This window comes from Gasterosteus aculeatus, chromosome 21, assembly GCF_964276395.1.
Source record: "Gasterosteus aculeatus chromosome 21, fGasAcu3.hap1.1, whole genome shotgun sequence".
In the NCBI taxonomy this organism is placed as follows: domain Eukaryota; kingdom Metazoa; phylum Chordata; class Actinopteri; order Perciformes; family Gasterosteidae; genus Gasterosteus; species Gasterosteus aculeatus.
Genome location: NC_135708.1, coordinates 20,426,385 through 20,443,795, shown reverse-complemented (window position 1 = coordinate 20,443,795; position 17,411 = coordinate 20,426,385). Strand labels below are relative to the sequence as shown.

The 17,411-nt window shown below is 49.9% G+C and overlaps 3 protein-coding genes across 6 annotated transcripts; 1 reads left to right on the top strand and 2 right to left on the bottom strand.

Moving 5' to 3' along the window:
* LOC120811482 (SH2 domain-containing protein 1B2) lies at positions 1-2,603 on the bottom strand. Its single transcript, XM_078096320.1, has 4 exons — positions 2,001-2,603; positions 1,327-1,390; positions 986-1,184; positions 1-902 (listed from the first exon to the last, which is right to left on the bottom strand). The coding sequence occupies exons 1-4, from the start codon at positions 2,141-2,143 to the stop codon at positions 862-864; spliced, it is 447 nt and encodes a 148-aa protein (XP_077952446.1). The 5' UTR covers positions 2,144-2,603; the 3' UTR covers positions 1-861.
* A 1,253-nt stretch (positions 2,604-3,856) lies between these two features.
* lipib (lipase, member Ib) lies at positions 3,857-10,288 on the top strand. Its single transcript, XM_040166857.2, has 10 exons — positions 3,857-4,012; positions 5,804-6,189; positions 6,617-6,725; positions 7,143-7,244; positions 7,432-7,521; positions 7,602-7,769; positions 8,039-8,128; positions 8,219-8,327; positions 8,744-8,917; positions 9,122-10,288. Exons 1-10 carry the CDS (start codon positions 3,973-3,975, stop codon positions 9,210-9,212), a joined length of 1,359 nt encoding a protein of 452 aa, XP_040022791.2. The 5' UTR covers positions 3,857-3,972; the 3' UTR covers positions 9,213-10,288.
* Positions 9,923-16,885, bottom strand: LOC120811480 (uncharacterized). Of its 4 annotated transcripts, none has more exons than XM_040166855.2 (11): positions 16,662-16,885; positions 15,876-15,918; positions 14,938-15,609; positions 13,866-14,639; positions 11,539-11,708; positions 11,326-11,434; positions 11,146-11,218; positions 10,938-11,059; positions 10,534-10,639; positions 10,343-10,445; positions 9,923-10,074 (listed from the first exon to the last, which is right to left on the bottom strand). In XM_040166855.2, exons 2-11 carry the CDS (start codon positions 15,908-15,910, stop codon positions 10,061-10,063), a joined length of 2,178 nt encoding a protein of 725 aa, XP_040022789.2. In that variant the 5' UTR covers positions 15,911-15,918; positions 16,662-16,885; the 3' UTR covers positions 9,923-10,060. The 4 variants fall into 4 exon arrangements, with proteins under 4 accessions (XP_040022789.2, XP_040022787.2, XP_040022788.2 ...); XM_040166853.2 differs by having other exon boundaries at positions 10,250-10,445; positions 16,662-16,879; XM_040166854.2 differs by having other exon boundaries at positions 10,313-10,445; positions 16,662-16,879.
* Positions 16,886-17,411: the final 526 nt, after the last annotated feature.

Sequence of the window (17,411 nt, the reverse complement as noted above, 5' to 3'; positions counted from 1 at the left end):
TTTTTGTGTCGTCGTTTTATTTACTTTAATTAACAACAAAGCCAGTTCAACTAAGCTCACAGAACTAAATATTCATCAAATGCACCTCTGTTAAAACCCCCAAAACCTGCTGTTAAATGACATATTTTACATACATACAACATTTTAGGAAGATACTGAATCCAAATTGTGCCTCAAATCTAAAACTGTGATAATCAGTTTGGATTTCCTCCGAACCCGCAAATCGTTTTATCTGGGCGGGTCGGATTGATTGTTGATGCTTTAAGTGCACCAGAAACCGTCTGTCCGAAAAATCTATGAAAAACGTGTTGTTTGCACGGATGCCGACTTCCTGTTTCAGTTTGCCTCACAGCTGGCGTGAAAGATATCGCGCTTTAGTTCCTCAGCTGAACACAAAATGAAGGTCACATGCGGGAAACACACCGAGCAGAAATAGCAGAGAGGAAAAGGCCGGCACATGATGACACTGATGCTAACGTTAGCATGTGTACATCGTTTAATGCCGTTCACCACCTTAGCTTAGCATGCCAGCACGCTAACGCTAGCTCTACAGTAGGCTACTACACAAAGACATGAGTTTCAGGTACCGGAGCAGAAAATGAAAAGCTCAAAAGTGAAAGCATCAACAGGAGGGTTTAGGGTTCGTCCTCAGGGGACCATGGTCCTTCAGCCCGGACCACCGACCCACGGTTCCGCTTCTATTAACAGACATGAAAGCACAGAGAGAGAGTCCTCTTCTTCATTGTGTGTCCATTTGTCCAAATGTCCTCCTACACTCCTCCGACGTTAATCCAGCATGAGAACATTGAGAGTTGAGACTTCTTCTCTCCACGTGTCTGAAGATCAATGCGAGGGAGACGTTCAGGGAGGCAAGACTTCCACGTAATCCGAGTTGGGAACATCTGGAAGAAAAATGAAGAAAAGGTCAAAAGGGGCCCATGAGATGCTGAGGGGAGGAGGACGCGGAGATCAGCGTAGGACGTACTCTCGTAGTCGTTGTCCTCCTCGTTGGGGGGCGTCTGGGGCCGCGGGGGTCGGGGAGCTCCTGGGAGCGTGATCAACATGGCCGTCTTCCTTTTGACGGAGTGGCGCAGGTGCATGGCCAGGCCCTGGTTCCTCCTCTTGAAGTGGTGGATCAGGTCGTCCAGAGTCTTGAAAAATGTCTCTTTGACGTTTCCTGCGGTCTGAAGGGAGAAGAAGAGCGTGGAGTGAGGACACAGTCCTCACGGGAGCAGAGGAGCAGACACGAGTGTGATGATGAAGATCACAGCCTGACCATCTCAAACTGAATGTTGTGTGTGTGTGTGTGTGTGTGTGTGTGTTTACCATGAGCATGTAGTGTCCAGTGTGTGTCTGCAGCAGTCTGTACGTATACACCACCCTCTGTTTACTGCAAACACACACAAGATGTTTCAAATCATTAATCATCTGTCATCATTTGGCTGCAAACAGGAGCATCCAGAGCAGGTGGTGGAGAGGAGGACGACTTCTGTTGGACGACCCGACCTTCTTGTCCCTCTGCTGCAGGGACACCTTCTCCAACGGGGTGATGCAGCTCCGCTGCCACAAAGTCCTCGTTTGACTGAATAACGCTGCACGACTGTCTGGATTTAACTAAGTGAACTGTAAACCTATTCCGCCCCACTGTACATACTTCTATTCCCCATTTAACTTAATAGGTTCTGCTCTGCTATTTCATTGTAATTGTTTGTACCGTCTGTGTTTGAATTACTGCATCGCTACTTTTACGCTCACATTTCACCCGGGGGGTTAAAAATATCTTAATGGGGGAATCTCAGCAGCAGATTTACATGATACAAAAGGATAACGAGAAAGTACATACAGTAAAGAGTACTCAGTACACACGGTAAAGAGTACTCAGTACACACGGTAAAGAGTACTCAGTACACACGGTAAAGAGTAAACAGTACGGTAAAGAGTACTCAGTACACACGGTAAAGAGTACTCAGTACACACGGTAAAGAGTAAACAGTACTCACTACACACAGAGGCACATGGCCCCGTGGACGGTCTCGCTGTCCCGGATCAGGTACGCTCCGTCCTTGTTCTTCCCCCCCAGCAGGTCCTCACACTGCTTCATGCTGATGCTGCCGTGGTAACACATCGGCAGAGCCGTCGCCATGGTGAGGGGAGACACGCACACGCACCTCAGTGCAGCTTCATCCCAAGAGAAGAAGAGCCGGCCACTCCCTGTGGGATCAAACACGGAGGAGTCCAGGTGTGGAGAGAGGAGTCCAGGTGTGGAGAGAGGAGTCCAGATGTAGAGAGAGGAGTCCAGGTGTGGAGAGAGGAGGAGTCCAGATGTGGAGAGAGGAGTCCAGATGTGGACAGAGGAGTCCAGATGTGGAGAGAGGAGTCCAGATGTAGAGAGAGGAGTCCAGGTGTGGAGGTATTAAGACGAGTGCACACGGAGAGAAGAAAACCACTGAGGTCACAGTTAGTCACAGGAAGTACAATGTGTGCAAGACAGAGAGACACAGAGACACAGAGACAGAGAGAGAGAGAGAGAGACTTGCTTTAACCGTTTGTCACACTCACACTCACACACACACACACACACACACACAGACTCACACTCACTCACACAGACACACTCACACTCTCCTAATCAGTCACAGGCCGGTGATGACGTCTCCGATGCGTGATGCGTTCCGCTGACATGGAAGGACGCACTTTGGGGTTTTTGTGGAGGCGATCACTAATGTTGTTCTTATCTTGAAGTTTCCTCTAAAGGAAAGTTTGTGTTTATAATATCCAGGATTGAAAAGATTAAAACTAGAGGAAAGTATGTTGGTTGCATGTTACATTAAATGCTGGTTGATTATTATTATTATTATTGTCAGGATAAAGATATTTACAAGTGTTCCATTCAAAATAAAAATATAATAAAAACATTTTTTTTTAGTTATTTTTATTTTTGGAAAATTAGAAACATTAAGAACAAGTTGTTGGTTATTCTCTCTTTAGGATTCATCCTGTGGGGAGCATGAACATGATCTCACTAATCACCATCTTTATCTTTAATTCACAAAGTGCAGCTTTAGATGGTTTCACTGTGATCCTGACCACATGCTGCAGGTTCCATAATCTCCTCCTCCGGCTTCGAACGTAAGCTGCTTACCTGGCCAGGACATCGCGACCTCACGCGACCTCTCACCCGCCGGCTCACCTGTCAGTCACGTTCACTTCCGGCCTGAAAAACGCAATAAAAAACACATATGTTTTATTACATATGAAATCACTACATTGTTTTTTGCGTGTGGGGGAGGTACAGATACTGCTGGTGAATGATTGAATCATTTAAAAACACATCATTTCCTTTTTGCCGTCACATTTGAAAGAAAAGCCTGACATGAGCATCCTGAAACAGACTGCAGGATGCCTCCGCGCTCTTATTCTGAAGGCTCATTTAACATTCAACCCGCAGCTGTTAAATTACAGCCTCGGTGAGCTGAGCTAATAATACCCAACATGGTGGAGTCAGCTCAGTAATCAGAGAGGAGCAGAACCACAAACTATCCTTTCATCATCCGCTGCTTTAACTTTTAATCTCTATTTTTAAACTTCCTCTCCCTTTTTATTTGCAGTTCATTTAGCAGAATATTTTTATATAAATTCTCTGAGACTGATGCCATGAAAGAGTTGTTCTGAACCTAAAAGGAAACGGTCACGTTCCCTCTGTCCTGTTTTATGGACATAATGTGTGTTTGACTTTCACATCAAAGTTTTAAGCAAGTTTTCTGAAGGGATTTCTCCACATCTGCACCTCCTCTGCAAACACTCCTCCTCCTCCTCCTGGGACTTTTCATCTTTACGCTTCCTTGCTTACTCCCCCTCGTTTCCTCTGCATCCTTCTATACGCCACCTCTCCTCCCTCCCTCCTCCCTCCCTCCTTCAGAGCTCCTTTCCTCGCTCCGTCCTCACCTCCATCATCTCCGTGGTGGAAGCAGGATGTCGCTGCTCCTGCTGCTTCTCCTCGGCCTCTGCAAAGGTAAGAACCGAAAAGCATCAACTCCTCTGAGCTGTTTATACACACACACATCTCTATGTACATATGTGTTTATAAGTATATTTATGTGTATACATACAAGTAGAAGTGGTATCGCCACTTACACTTCAGGTCTTTAGCTGTAAACAAAACAAAGTGGGACAGAAACAGTTTGAGGGAACAGATCATTTAAATGTTTAAGTTAAATTCTGCTGGTATGAAAGTAAAAACACACCAGGTCTCACACACACACACACACACACAGCTATTCATAGTGTGCTAATGTGTGTGTTGGAGGCCGGATTGGGGCCACTTCCACCCTCTGGTGTTCAGGGGGGGTGAGCTGTATTTTTTCTAGCAGCCTGATCCTGTTGACGGTGGCGAACTCCTTCGTGTGTTTGTGTGTCGTAATCGTGGAGGCCGGGGGGAGAAGGAGGGGAGGAGGAGGAGTTCCAGCCACTGACGTAATGAAGACAGCGTTGACCTTCTTGTCTCCTGGGTGAAGGTCCCGTGTTTGACGGACCTCATCAAGAGGAATAACACGGACGTACTTTTAGCAGCGATCTTCTGGTGAAATACTCGATGTCTAAATGTCCTTGAACACAATTCAAAGGACACGTGGTCCTGGATGTCGGCTTCGCCAGTCGTGTGGATTAATGGGTCAGGAAACGAGACACTTTAAATAGAGACTCAATGCGAGCCGAGTTTAATCCACAGAGGAGAGCTTCACCGGCTCAGAGGAGCATCCGGCCGGCGAGCTCATTTTGTCTGGATGATTTTATTCCCTCTTCCCCCTCGATGCAGATACGTTGTGTAAGAAATGATCAATAACCACCATCACTGTGTGCGACATCTTCTGACATCAGAAAAACATCTGTCTGTCTTCATTAAAATCAGTCCTGGTCCTGTTGGTGCCTAAGTGACCCGTCACATCTTCATTATTCAACCTTCCATTCTCGACTCACTTATGAGCGTTTCCCTCATCGTCCTCATCGTCCCTCATCGTCCTCTCAGCCCGCTCATGTGGAGCCGCCTTACCATCATCCTCATCGTCCCTTATCGTCCTCATCGTCCCTCAGCGTCCCTCATCGTCCACTCATGTGGAGCAGCCTTACCATCGTCCTCATCGTCCCGTATCGTCCTCATCGTCCCTCATCGTCCCTCATTGTTCTCATCGTCCCTTATCGTCCTCATCGACCCTCATCGTTCCTTATCGTCCTCATCGGCCCTCATCGTCCTCATCGGCCCTCCTCGTTCTCATCGTCCCTTATTGTCCTCATCGGCCCTCCTCGTTCTCATCGTCCCTTATTGTCCTCATCGGCCCGCATCTTTCTCATCGTCCCTTATTGTCCTCATCGTCCCTCATCGTTCTCATCGTCCCTTATCGTCCTCATCGGCCCTCATCGTCCTCATCGTTCCTCATCGTTCTAATCGTCCCTTATCGTCCTCATCGTCCCTCATTGTTCTAATCGTCCCTTATCGTCCTCATCGGCCCTCATCGTCCTCATCGTTCCTCATCGTTCTAATCGTCCCTTATCGTCCTCATCGTCCCTCATTGTTCTAATCGTCCCTCATCGTTCTCATCGTCCCTTATCGTCCTCATCGGCCCTCATCGTCCTCATCGTCCCTCATTGTTCTAATCGTCCCTCATCGTTCTCATCGGCCCTTATCGTCCTCATCGGCCCTTATCGTCCTTATCGTCCTCATCGTTCTCATCGTCCTCATCGTCCCTTATTGTCCTCATCGTTCTCATCGTCCTCTCGCTGACCATAAAGACTCTTTTTGTGCGTTCAGGTCTGGAGGAGAGCGGCGAGTCCTGCGCCGACTTCACGGACCTGGACCTGTCGCACTGCTTGGTGGGAACCAGCCTGTACGTGCGGCTGCTGCTCTACACGCGCTCCAACCCCGACTGCGGCCGCGAGCTCGACCACCACCGGCCGGCCTCCCAGCCGCTCTTCAACCTGTCCCGCCCCACCGCCTTCGTGGTCCACGGCTACCGGCCCACCGGGGCGCCCCCCATCTGGATAGACCACCTGGTCCACCTGCTGCTCGAGCAGCGGGACATGAACGTCATCGTGGTGGACTGGAACAAGGGGGCGGCCAACCTCAACTACTTCATCGCCGTCAGCTACACCCGGGAGGCGGCGCACAACCTGACCGGCTTCATCGCCACCATGCAGGTGAGGCGCCTCCGCCTCACGTAGCTCCTGGTTCGGGTGATGGGCGGGTGGAGCATTTAGATGCAGAGGAGAGAGATGTTCCCATCAGGAGGTGGAGGAGACCAAAGACAGAGCAAAAAGAGAGAATATCGGATTTGGTGACACAATTCATGCCGCCGTTTTACTGCTGGATTGAAACTCTGTAATTATGCACGTGTAGCTAAAAGAATAAATAATACACTTACTGGATAAAACGTCTACAAGTCTGCATATAAAACTATTTAAAAACTTACATTGTAATTGCCGTCACACAGAAATAGTATTTGTATATAAAGATCAGTAATATAAAAACAGGGAAACGGTATTTATTACAGCTCCATCATTAAAGGAGATAATGTTCTAGTTCTTAAAGCATTTATAAGGAGGGGTTTTTATTATTTCCCCCCAGGAGGGAGGAGCCTCTCTGAGCGCCGTGCACCTCATCGGCGTCAGCCTGGGAGCTCACCTGGCCGGATACGTGGGAGCCAACCTGGACGGGAGGATTGGACGGATCACAGGTGAGGGAACACAGAGGAGCAGGAAGGGAGGAGGAGGGGGAGGAAGGGAGGAGGAGCAGGAGGAGGAGGAGGAAGGGAGGTGGAGGAGGAAGGGGGGAGCAGGAGGAGGAGGAGGAGGAAGGGAGGTGGAGGAGGAAGGGGGGAGCAGGAGGAGGGGGAAGGGGGGAGGAAGGGAGGAGGAGGAGCAGGAGGACATTTGGGATACATTCCTTCAGTGAGTTGGAAATAAGTACATTACCATAATAAGAAAATATGACAGTTTATGTCTAAATAACGATTGTAATTAAGGTGAAAAGCAGCAGAGGGAAGTTTAAGGGTGAAAGGTGGAACATGTGACCTATGACCTGCTGGAGGTGATCTGCTCTGTGGTCGAGGGACTTAAGAGGTCCGGTTGACCCTCCGTCCTGGTCCCTGCAGGTCTGGACCCGGCCGGCCCGATGTTCACCAGCGCCACGGCGGAGGAGCGTCTGGACCCTTCGGACGCCACGTTTGTGGACGTCCTGCACACCGACATGAACTGTGAGTGGAGCTGCTCCACCTTCTCCAGAGACCTGCAGGACGAACCACGTCGCCTTTAGTTCCCTCTCAGGGAATATTTTGATGTGTAACGCGTGAACTGTGAAAATAGTTCTCACGGTTTTGTGTCACTGTATTGTACGTGACGTGTGACACGTGACCCACACGCCGCGCGTCTCCCCTCGTGCAGCATTCGGGCTGCAAGGAGCTCACGGACACATCGACTTCTACGCCAACGGGGGGGCCGACCAGCCGGGGTGTCCCAAGACCATCTTTGCAGGTCAATGCACACGCGCACACACGCACGCGCACGCACACGCACGTGGACGAGCACTCACAGCAGGCGTTCGCCTCCTACAGGTAAGTCGTACTTCGTGTGCGACCACCAGCGCTCCGTGTTCCTGTACCTGTGCGCGCTGAACCGGAGCTGCAGCCTCACCGGGTACCCGTGCGCCTCCTACGCGGACTTCCTGCAGGGCCGCTGCCTGCAGTGCGAGACCTTCCGGCCGGCGTCCTGCCCCCTGCTGGGTGAGCGCCCATTCCACGTTCATCTATTTGTATTTTTATTGTTAAACAGGTATATTTTAATGTATTATTTATTTAATCATTTTTGTTTCAGAACCTTTGCTCGTATATTTATGAAATAATAATAACATCTAGTACCTGTAGTGTAGAATGGCTCTAATCAAGCTTGACATCTGCTCTCCTGTGTGTGTGTGTGTGTGTGTGTGTGTGTGTGTGTGTGTGTGTGTGTGTGTGTGTGTGTGTGTGTGTGTGTGTGTGTGTCTCACCTGCAGGCTACGACCTGACCCCCTGGAGAGAGACTCTGCTCCGACTCGGTCAGACCAAAGTCTTCTTCAGCACCACGGCGGCGCCGCCCTACAGCAGTGAGTCCATCGCAGCGTGATCGCACCGAGGTGCTGGAGGCTTCTACTACATGTATGACGTGTGTGTGTGTGTGTGTGTGTGTGTGGCAGAGCTGAACTACAGAGTGGACATGGTGACCTGGAACCAGTACCTCCGCTGGGGGGTCGTCTACATCCGGCTGCACAGCGGCAGGAACTTCACCGAAGTCCGAATAGACCAGTGAGTTCTGAACAGGAGGTAGAGCCCCACACGGACAGGAAGTAGAGCCCCACACGGACAGGAAGTAGAGCCCCACACGGACAGGAAGTAGAGCCCCACACGGACAGGAAGTAGAGCCCCACACTGACAGGAAGTAGAAACCCACACTGACAGGAAGTAGAGCCCCACACTGACAGGAAGTAGAGCCCCACACTGACAGGAAGTAGATCCCCACACTGACAGGAAGTAGAGCCCCACACGGACAGGAAGTAGAGCCCCACACTGACAGGAAGTAGAAACCCACACTGACAGGAAGTAGAGCCCCACACTGACAGGAAGTAGAGCCCCACACTGACAGGAAGTAGAAACCCACACTGACAGGAAGTAGAACCCCACACTGACAGGAAGTAGAACCCCTCTAAAGTGCCTCCCCGCAGGAAGCGGCTGCGGTTCGAGCAGTACACGTCCACGCGGCTGCTGGCCCAGTTTGACGACGACCTGCCGCAGGTCCAGAAGATCTCCATGCGGATCAATACCGGCAACGTGATCGGGCCCCGGTACAAGATCAGACTGCTGAGGATCCGCTTCACGCCGCTGGAGCGTCCCGAGAGGTCGGTGCTGTTTCCCAAATTAATGATGACCATTGATCTCACAGCGCTCATTGATTGTTTTAATTAATACGTTCTTCTCTAACTCACTAGCAGATAATAATAATTATAAAGAACAAGTTATAAAAGGACAAAATAGAGAAATGTTTCTGATGGCGGTCACATGACCTAGTTTCCTGTCAATCAGCTGATCGATCCTGCCCACAGGCCTCTGATGTGCCGCTATGACATCATCATGGAGGAGAACATGGAGGTGGCGTTCCGACCTTTGCCCTGCGGCTCCCACCTGACTCCCTGACCAGCCTCACAAGCTCATGAACAGAAGCAGAACTTTACAACGTATGAATAATAACGATAGCTTTAACTTAAAATGTGATTTTTGTGAAGTATTTTATTTGTATGAACATTTAACTAAGAAACACAAATGTTTGTTAGTTTGAAAAAATGTTTTAAACTCTTTTCTTCACACAAATAGACGTGAAAAAGTTAAATTGATCCCGTTATTGATCCCGCTGAGCTTCTGACCTCCGCGTGCCTTCGACGCCGCCATGACAGCGTCGCGTTTGTTCCACAGCGACCATGGACTGTTCACCTCGGTGGTTTCCTGTCAAACGGACGCCGCCGTTGTTTTAGCAGAAACGTTAAAATGAGCCGAGACGGAAAGAACGAGTCTTTTTTATGTGTTTTTCACTCAATGGTTTGAAATAAAAATACTTTGGAAAAACTCTTTTAATGATAATGTATATACATAGTTATATTTCCTTTGTGCAGATATAGCAAACAATTTCAAAAGTGAATTGTTAATATGAATTATTTACTGTAAACAAATGACTAATTTGAGGTTGAATTTCTTTGATTTACTTGCATCATACAGTTTTGTTTATTGGACAAAATGTCCCCATAAGAAAATACTATCTACTTTTAACAGGGATAAAATCACCCGGCTGTTATAACTAAGATCTAAAAATCTCAATTAAACCTAAATAAAAAGACCACGTCACAAAAATCTAAAATGACAAAACATTTTATTTATTCAGCATCAGAAAAACAACAACGTATGGAGACAGAAGAGGTCATAGGTCATAGGTCGGCGTGCTGCCCTTCAGTTTGGTACTCTTTTAATCAGCTGCTCCTTTGTCTGTCCGGTCACCAGCTGGGACCTACGAGGGGGGGAGGAGGTCAGAGGTCAGAGGGGAATCCAGGTTACGGCCGACAGGTAGATTTAGAGCAGCTCAGGTGTGATCAGGAGCTCAAACTCTACAAAATGAAGCGACCTCAGCAGGAAAGAAGCTGCGTCTTTAATTTAATAAGAATTATTCAACCAATTGACTCAACTTGAAGCTCACGATGTGGATATTAAAAGACGTCGGTTTACTAGAAGCAGGTGTGACTCTTTACCGACGGATCCCGTGTATCGATCCTCGGTACCTGGCGGGTGGCTGCGGTGGTTCTGACGCCTCAGCGGTCCGAGCCGGTTCCCGGGCTGAGTGTTCCTGTGCTGGGGGGCGTAGGGCGCTCCTCTCCTCGGCCCCTGAGGACAGAGAGCAAAGGGGTTAAAGTCAGCAGACCCCGCCCACCCCCCCAATATGGGAGTCACATGACGCGTCTGCGAGGCTCACCGTGTGTCCTTCACGTCTCCGGCCCGGCTCCTCGGCCCAGAAGGAGACGCCCCCGTCCTCCATCGGAGATGCTTGGTCCTGGTCGCAGTAGTCGAAGCCCGACTCGCTGACGGGAGGAAGCACTTTAATACTTGAACGCATGAATGTATTTTATGAATATAAATGTAGGATCTTGAATGAATGAATTAAAACATTTGTGACTGATGAAATACGAGTTAAACTTCTGTATGTTCATTTAGACTCACGAGGTAATGGATGTGCAACGTTTACCCAGTTAACGCCCGCTTATTTAATTGTTTGTACTTTACGTGTTTAACGCCAGCGTTCAGTTTTCCCACCCATTACACGGGTCAGTGAACGCCCCGCGGACTCTTGTAGAGGAGCAATGGCGGGTGTGACCTCACCTGCTGGGCCCCAGGGGGCGCTGTGACATGCTGCTGCCTGATATGGTGACCTTGACCCCCTCCAGCCTCTCCTGTCTCCTCCTCTCGAGGTCGTGCCTCAGGTCGCCGGGGCCTCGGACCGGCTGCCACAACATCAACGCGTCTTTAACTTTCAGAACACGACAGCTCGCCACGGACGGCCTCCGGTGGGTGGGCGGAGCCTTCTTACCTGCAGCGGCTCCAGTCTGGAGAAAAGAGGCTCGTCCTCGTCCAGCAGGGAGTTCAGATTTAAGCTGAAGCCTCTGCAGAGGAAACGAGGCCGGTTACTTTAACAGTAAAATGCTGCAGTCAAAACAGTCAAGTTAGTCAAATAAAAGCGTAGGTCAGAGGTCAGAGACGGCGTCCCTACCGGTTCGAGCTGAACCGCTCGTCCAGCGTCAGCTCCTCCGACCCCTCGTCTTTCTGGGGCGCCGAGAACCGCTGGTTGAGGGTGAGCCCGTTGTCTCTGAAGTACTGATCTGAGGTCAGAGAGGAAAACGCTTTAACCAATAATCTGGTGTAAATTACTAGCTGGGATCTCTACTGGTAGCTTGATAAACCACGCCCCCCACAACGTGCTGACCTTTGACCTGGTGCACCAGCGTGATGATCTCCTGGGCGAAGGTGCCGGTGCTGGACGTGGACTCGCGGTACGTCCCAGAGTGCTCCAGCATGGGCAGGAAGTCCAGGCGCTGGCGTCCCACGTTGACCAGGTCCAGTGAGAGCTGCCGGTCGGAGGAGGTGCACAGCGAGCTGCGGGGGAGGGCGGGGGAGGGGGGGGAGGTTACATCCAAAACGGCCTGATTCCTCCTCATTACTGCAGCTGGCAGAATATTAGCGTTCCAACGTCATACTTGTATATTTTAGCTGCAATACTCATCACATCTGGGTGAATAAAGACAACATCTGCACCTTACCTGAGGACTCACCTGTGCCGAGTTCCACAGCTGACAACGTTTAAAATGACTAAATCTACACGCGGCGGCTGCAGACCACTTCATGAAAGACTAATATCCAAAACAACAAAGAGCCGCTGCAGGTAAAGAGCGACGCGATGGAGATCTTTGCCTTTTATTTGTTTTTACCAAGAAATGATGTATTTTGGGGCAAAGAACTGAGGTGCTTCTGTTACTACGTGTCGGTTAAACGGAGGAATTCACTCTCCTTCCTGTGGGTGTTTGTGAAAGACGGCTCGTCTCTTTCAGAGAGGAGATGAACACGGGGTGAAAGTTCACACTTCTTCCCTCGTCTGACGTGGCTCCTCCTCCACCTAATTCTCCTCCTCCTCCACCTCATTCTCCTCCTCCACCTCATTCTCTTCTTCCTGATTCTTTCTCTTCTTCCTCCTCCTCATTCTCCTCCTCTTCCTCCTCATTCTCCTCCTCTTCCTCCTCATTCTCTTCCTCCTCCTCCTCATTCTCCTCCTCCACCTCATTCTCCTCCTCCACCTCATTCTCTTCTTCCTCCTCCTCATTCTCCTCCTCTTCTTCCTCATTCTCCTCCTCTTCCTCCTCATTCTCCTCCTCTTCCTCCTCATTCTCTTCCTCCTCCTCCTCATTCTCCTCCTCCTCTTCCTCATTCTCCTCCTCCTCTTCCTCATTCTCCTCCTCTTCAGGAGACAATCCTTTCATTCCCTCGTTTGGATGACGTCCATGTCGACAGCATCCTGTTGCCGGCTCAAATGATTAATGATAATATTCATCTTCCTCCAGAGAGACGATGTTGACGTTCATGTTTCATCTTTCAGACTTGATGATGCAGCAAGTTCTCCTCCATCAGCATCGTTCCTCCTTCCTCACATTTGAAGGGTCCTCGTGTCGAGCAGTGAAGGCGCTGCGATCCCCTCATGATGTTCTTGTTGAAACGGCACGGTGGCTTTTACGTCTTATTCAACAGCGCTGATGTTTACGCTCAAACAATCAGGCCAGAGATCGATCTGTCGGCTCCTCTTTGGTTCCTCTTCAGTTCCTCTTTGGTTCCTTTCCTTCAGCTGTGGGGATTTGTCTTCTGCCTTTTGTCCGTCTGTGAGGAAGCTGCTCTCCTGAGAGGTTCATCTGGGCCTTCACACCGCGGACCTGCTGTGACTCCTCCCCCTGCGGGTCGGTTTCCTCGCGTGTCCAGTGGAGGCGTTCGATCTTCTTAAAGCCACAAATCCAAACCCTTTACTGTCACTGGATGAAGGTTCTCTTTACCTCCACACTCTCCTCTTCCTTCACGTCTCCTGATTCACGGCGCTCAAGCCTTCCTGAGCATTTCTTCTCTCTGATGTGCCTGATCCCAAAACGTCCTGATGCTTTCTTCAGACCAGTCGGAGAATCACAATCTCCACGTCCCACGTGTGCGGCGCCGATCGGGACGTTACAGATTGATGTCGTCCTTCCATTTTCAGTCCAGAAACTCTACATCAAAGACAAAGACGGTCCAGGACGTGTGGAGGACTTGACAGCAACGTCCCTTCAGACATCCTTCTGCCCAAAGCCGGGTTCAGGTCTCCTCGACATCTCCACGGAGAGCGGCTGGTCCGAGCTCATCCCCACGCACGTCGCTGTGGGTTTAAAGCCTTGCTCCTGCGGTCGTCCTCTGAATCCGGTCCTCTCGTGCGCCGTCTTCTTCCAGCTAGCAGCTTCCTGCCGGCCTTCACAAGTGGTTTTCTTGCTTCGTGCGTTGGAATGAAGTAAAGCGTTAAGGTTAAAGTTCTTGTTCATGTCCGGCTCGTTTTAGAACAGACTCCTTCGTCTCCTCGCCGAGCTTTGCCGTCTCCTTGTAGCAGCACCGAGCTCGTGGAGTGAAAAGCCGATGCAGCTTCGTGAGACGACGTCCTCACCTGTCTTCTTCCTCCTGCAGCTTTCAATGAGAGAAGTGTGGACCCCCCGCCACCCCCAGAGAACCCCTTTTTAAATAATACTCTACCTGTGGTTCTTCGCAGGTCGGCTCATGTCCACTTTGATGGTGAGCGTTTCCTCGGTTACCACGGCCACGTGGTCGCCGCTCTGGTCGGCCCACCCTCGCTCCCTCTGCCGGGGCATTTTAGGGTCCAAGTGGCTCCTCTGGGGGGGCCGCTGGAGGCCTCCGGGCCGGCGCGGTTCCCACTGCTGCGGCCCGTCTTCCTCCGCCCAGTCGGGCTCCACGTCCCGGGGATCCTCGTAGACGTCGCCCCTGAAAGGTCGCCCCCCCGGCCTCGGCTCCTCCTGGGGAGGCTCTTGGTATCCTTGTGAGGGCGGCCGTGGGCGGGGCTGAATCCTGGGCGCTACGCTTCTACCCGATTGCCCCCTCGGCGGGTGAGGTGCGCCCCTCCCCCGGTGGTTCGCGGGCGCGTCTCTGCTGCCGTGCCTCGGGGGGTTGGGTCCTTCCTGCGGCGCGGGGTCCCTCCGGGCTTCGTGGTAGTCAGAGTCCCTCCAGCTGTCTTGGAAATGGCGTCCTCTCGCGTCCCCCCGATCGCCCTGCGCCCTGAAACGCTCCTGGGAGACGCCCGCCGGGCGGGGGCTCCTCTGCCGGTTGAAGTCGGGGTCAAAGTCGGGGTCGACGTCTCTGCGATCGGCAAACTGTTCCCACCGCAGCCCCCCCCCCACGCCGTGATCATGCTCCACGACGAGCGGCGCCGAGCGCCGGGCGCCGCCTCCGAGCTCGTCCCTGGGGGGGTCCACCGAGTAACGCGGTTCCCCAAAGTCCTCCTCATCCCTGTACCTGTGGCAGCATAAGAGGAGGCGACACGGTTCAGCTGTTATTCATCTGCTTTCTATGGTCACACATCAAACACCTGAGCTACGCGCTTATCGCTACGCTAACCGTCAACTGTTTTTAACACATGCAGCTTTTCTACAGAATCAGAAGAGGTGTTAAAGCAGAAGAGTTTAAGCCATGCAGACTAGTTAGACCAGGAAGGAAATAAGATGACAGAGTTTTGCGCTATGGGGGAAATCAGAAAGATGAGAATCCTCGTTATTCTTGGTTTCCTTTTTCGACTGTGCTGCTTGAAATTTACCCAAGGTGAGCGGCGTCGTCCATTTCCCTCCTTTGCCTTTTAAAGGGGGGGTTCCTCTCCTGATGGGAATCCTCTCTTCGCCGGTCTCTGTTCGGACCCTGTGCGGGCCTCCTTCCTCTCTCCCTACCTGCTCCCCCTCGTTGGTCGTCCATCCTCACACAGGGACTGAGGTCCCTGAACCTCCCTTGACCTCTGCCCTGCTCCCCTTTCCTCCAGCCGCCCCCCGCCTCCCTCTGCTGGTGGTCCGAGTGACAGCGCGGCGTTGCCGGCAGCGTCTCCCTCGCCAGCCTCAGCGGCGACTGAGACAACGTGGCTCTGTTTTCATATCTCTGGAAGAGCTCTCTGAAGCCTCCTCTGCGCCTCTCTCCTCCTCCTCCTCCGTCCTGCAGAGGGGAATGCCTTCGCTCTTCATCGAAGCTCGCCACACTGTGATGTGGCGACAGCCTGCGGCGGTAAAACTCTTCCGGGCTCGGGAGGCGCTGATGCCCAAACTGCCGGTCCTCTGGGAAATGAGGGCTCCTCCTCTGGGCTTCGTGGTGCATGTCGTCCCTGAAGGAGGTCCAGTGCTCTTCGGGCTCTTCTCGGGAGCGGCGGCTCCTCTCCGGCGGACTCCCGTCCAGTTCTGCGCCGACTTTTGGAGGATTAAAGTTTGGTTCGTCCCACGGGAACCTCCTGAAAAAGGTAAATGAATAAACGTCACAACCTCAGACATAAAATCGACATTCACACATCACATCATTCATTCAAGTACACAAAAGGTACACGTAATTATATGCAACTATACTGAACAGTGCCATTTTAATTACATATTTAAATTGGATCATTCTGTTCACTGCATAGCATTTATTTGAGCCTTTTTTCTCAGTAAAGGATGAATATTTATCCCTTGGGAGAACTCGGGGCCTGTTGTATGGATAGGAGAGGATGGCGGTCGGTACCTGTATCGTGGAGAGCCGGACCGTGGTCTTGACATTTGACGACCTTTAAAGAAAAGGACAGTTTTTTCTCTGAAGATTAAAGCTGCTGCCACAACAAGCAAAAGCCACTAATAACTCAATTAGGTCTTCAGGATAATTATTTGTATGAAAAAGAATTAGACAGTCTAGTTTCTGCCAGAAGAGACGAACAACCGAAGAGCTTCTTGTTACAAGCTTGTGGATTTATTTAGGAAACAATAGAACCTACGAATTAACCAAAGTAAGTCAACTTCGGTTCACAATTCAACAAATATTTTCTGAGTGAGCTTTTATCTTACATAGAAGTTTTCATGTAGCCGAATGCATCAAACATGGAAACCCGTTCACACGAAAACAAACCCGGTTTCCCTCAATTTAAGATTAACATCTTGTTACGACATTTGAACCATGAAGCGAACATCCTTAAAACTGACACCTTGATCTTAGTGGGATTTAGCTGTTTTTAGCTTCACATTAGCATGTTCATAATCAGATGTTACTTTTGGTCGCAGTAATAATGAATCTTAACTTGATTAAAATTGCCGTGAATCGTTAAGTTAAAAGATAAATGATGATTTTGACAAACATCTCCTTCCTCAACTTAGCCTTTAGCTTCGTAGCACACAGGATAACGTTAGCCACAAGCTATTGCTAGCTACTGGCCGTGACATACCACCTAGTGGCTGATCAACGTTCCCAAACTGGCTATGTGTTGTCAACTGGCAGCTAACGTTCCGTAAGTTAGCTAACGTGAGTTAGTGACTTTACCTCGGTCGTCGTTACGCGCCAGTCACCGCGGCTAACGTTAGCTAAAGCTAAAGCAAGGACACACAAATAAAACAAGCGATACAACGGTTGGAATAAATCCGCTATTTGTAACTAACGTTAACGTTGTGTTTAACCCCACGTTAGCCCAATGGGTTGTGTTTCAATTGAAGTCCCCAAGAAACATGGCTGTAGGTGATCATCACAAAACTGGGTTCGTTGCTTCCGGCATGGTGTTTTCAGAATAAAACTTAAATTGTGTAAATCCACAGTCCGGCGCGCACAAATCGCAAAACATCACGCTATAAAATGGGAAGAAATGTCAAAATAAATAATTATACTATATTGATATAATCTCCTATGTTGTAACTGTTCAGTATCAATTACAAATTACGGTACTCAAATTATTTTAAAAATATTTTGAAAATCATTTGCTGCCCAGCTATTGGCTAAGAATTAACGACCACATCTTCTTCTCTGGTTCATAATGAAATGGTGCATTTGTGGTGTAATTAAAGTACACATTAGCTTTTAGTAGTTTGCGTGTCGTGGCAACATTTAAATTCAAACATTGAATGAACCTGCACTTGTGTTCAGATAACACTTCGCATGTGTAAGGTTCTAAAATATATAACATTAGAACTTCTACTACTTTATTTTGATCGCTAGTCAATAATTGCCACCTATTTTTACTTTGAAAGCTGAAAGGCTAAATAAACAGTTGCATTCTGTTCCTACTCGTACGCAAATACA

Coding starts and splice junctions, on each gene's coding strand:
- lipib (XM_040166857.2), top strand. CDS start 3,973: ATGTCGCTGCTCCTGCTGCTTCTCCTCGGCCTCTGCAAAG. Junction 7,245..7,431: donor CCTGCACACCGACATGAACT/GTGAGTGGAGCT, acceptor CCCCTCGTGCAG/CATTCGGGCTGCAAGGAGCT. Junction 7,770..8,038: donor GGCGTCCTGCCCCCTGCTGG/GTGAGCGCCCAT, acceptor TCTCACCTGCAG/GCTACGACCTGACCCCCTGG.
- LOC120811480 (XM_040166853.2), bottom strand. CDS start 15,910: ATGTCAAGACCACGGTCCGGCTCTCCACGATACAG. Junction 11,219..11,325: donor GAGCGGTTCAGCTCGAACCG/GTAGGGACGCCG, acceptor TTTCCTCTGCAG/AGGCTTCAGCTTAAATCTGA. Junction 10,640..10,937: donor CGCCCCCTGGGGCCCAGCAG/GTGAGGTCACAC, acceptor TCCTCCCGTCAG/CGAGTCGGGCTTCGACTACT.
- LOC120811482 (XM_078096320.1), bottom strand. CDS start 2,143: ATGGCGACGGCTCTGCCGATGTGTTACCACGGCAGCATCAGCATGAAG. Junction 1,185..1,326: donor CTGGACACTACATGCTCATG/GTAAACACACAC, acceptor TTCTCCCTTCAG/ACCGCAGGAAACGTCAAAGA. Junction 903..985: donor GGAGGACAACGACTACGAGA/GTACGTCCTACG, acceptor TTTTTCTTCCAG/ATGTTCCCAACTCGGATTAC.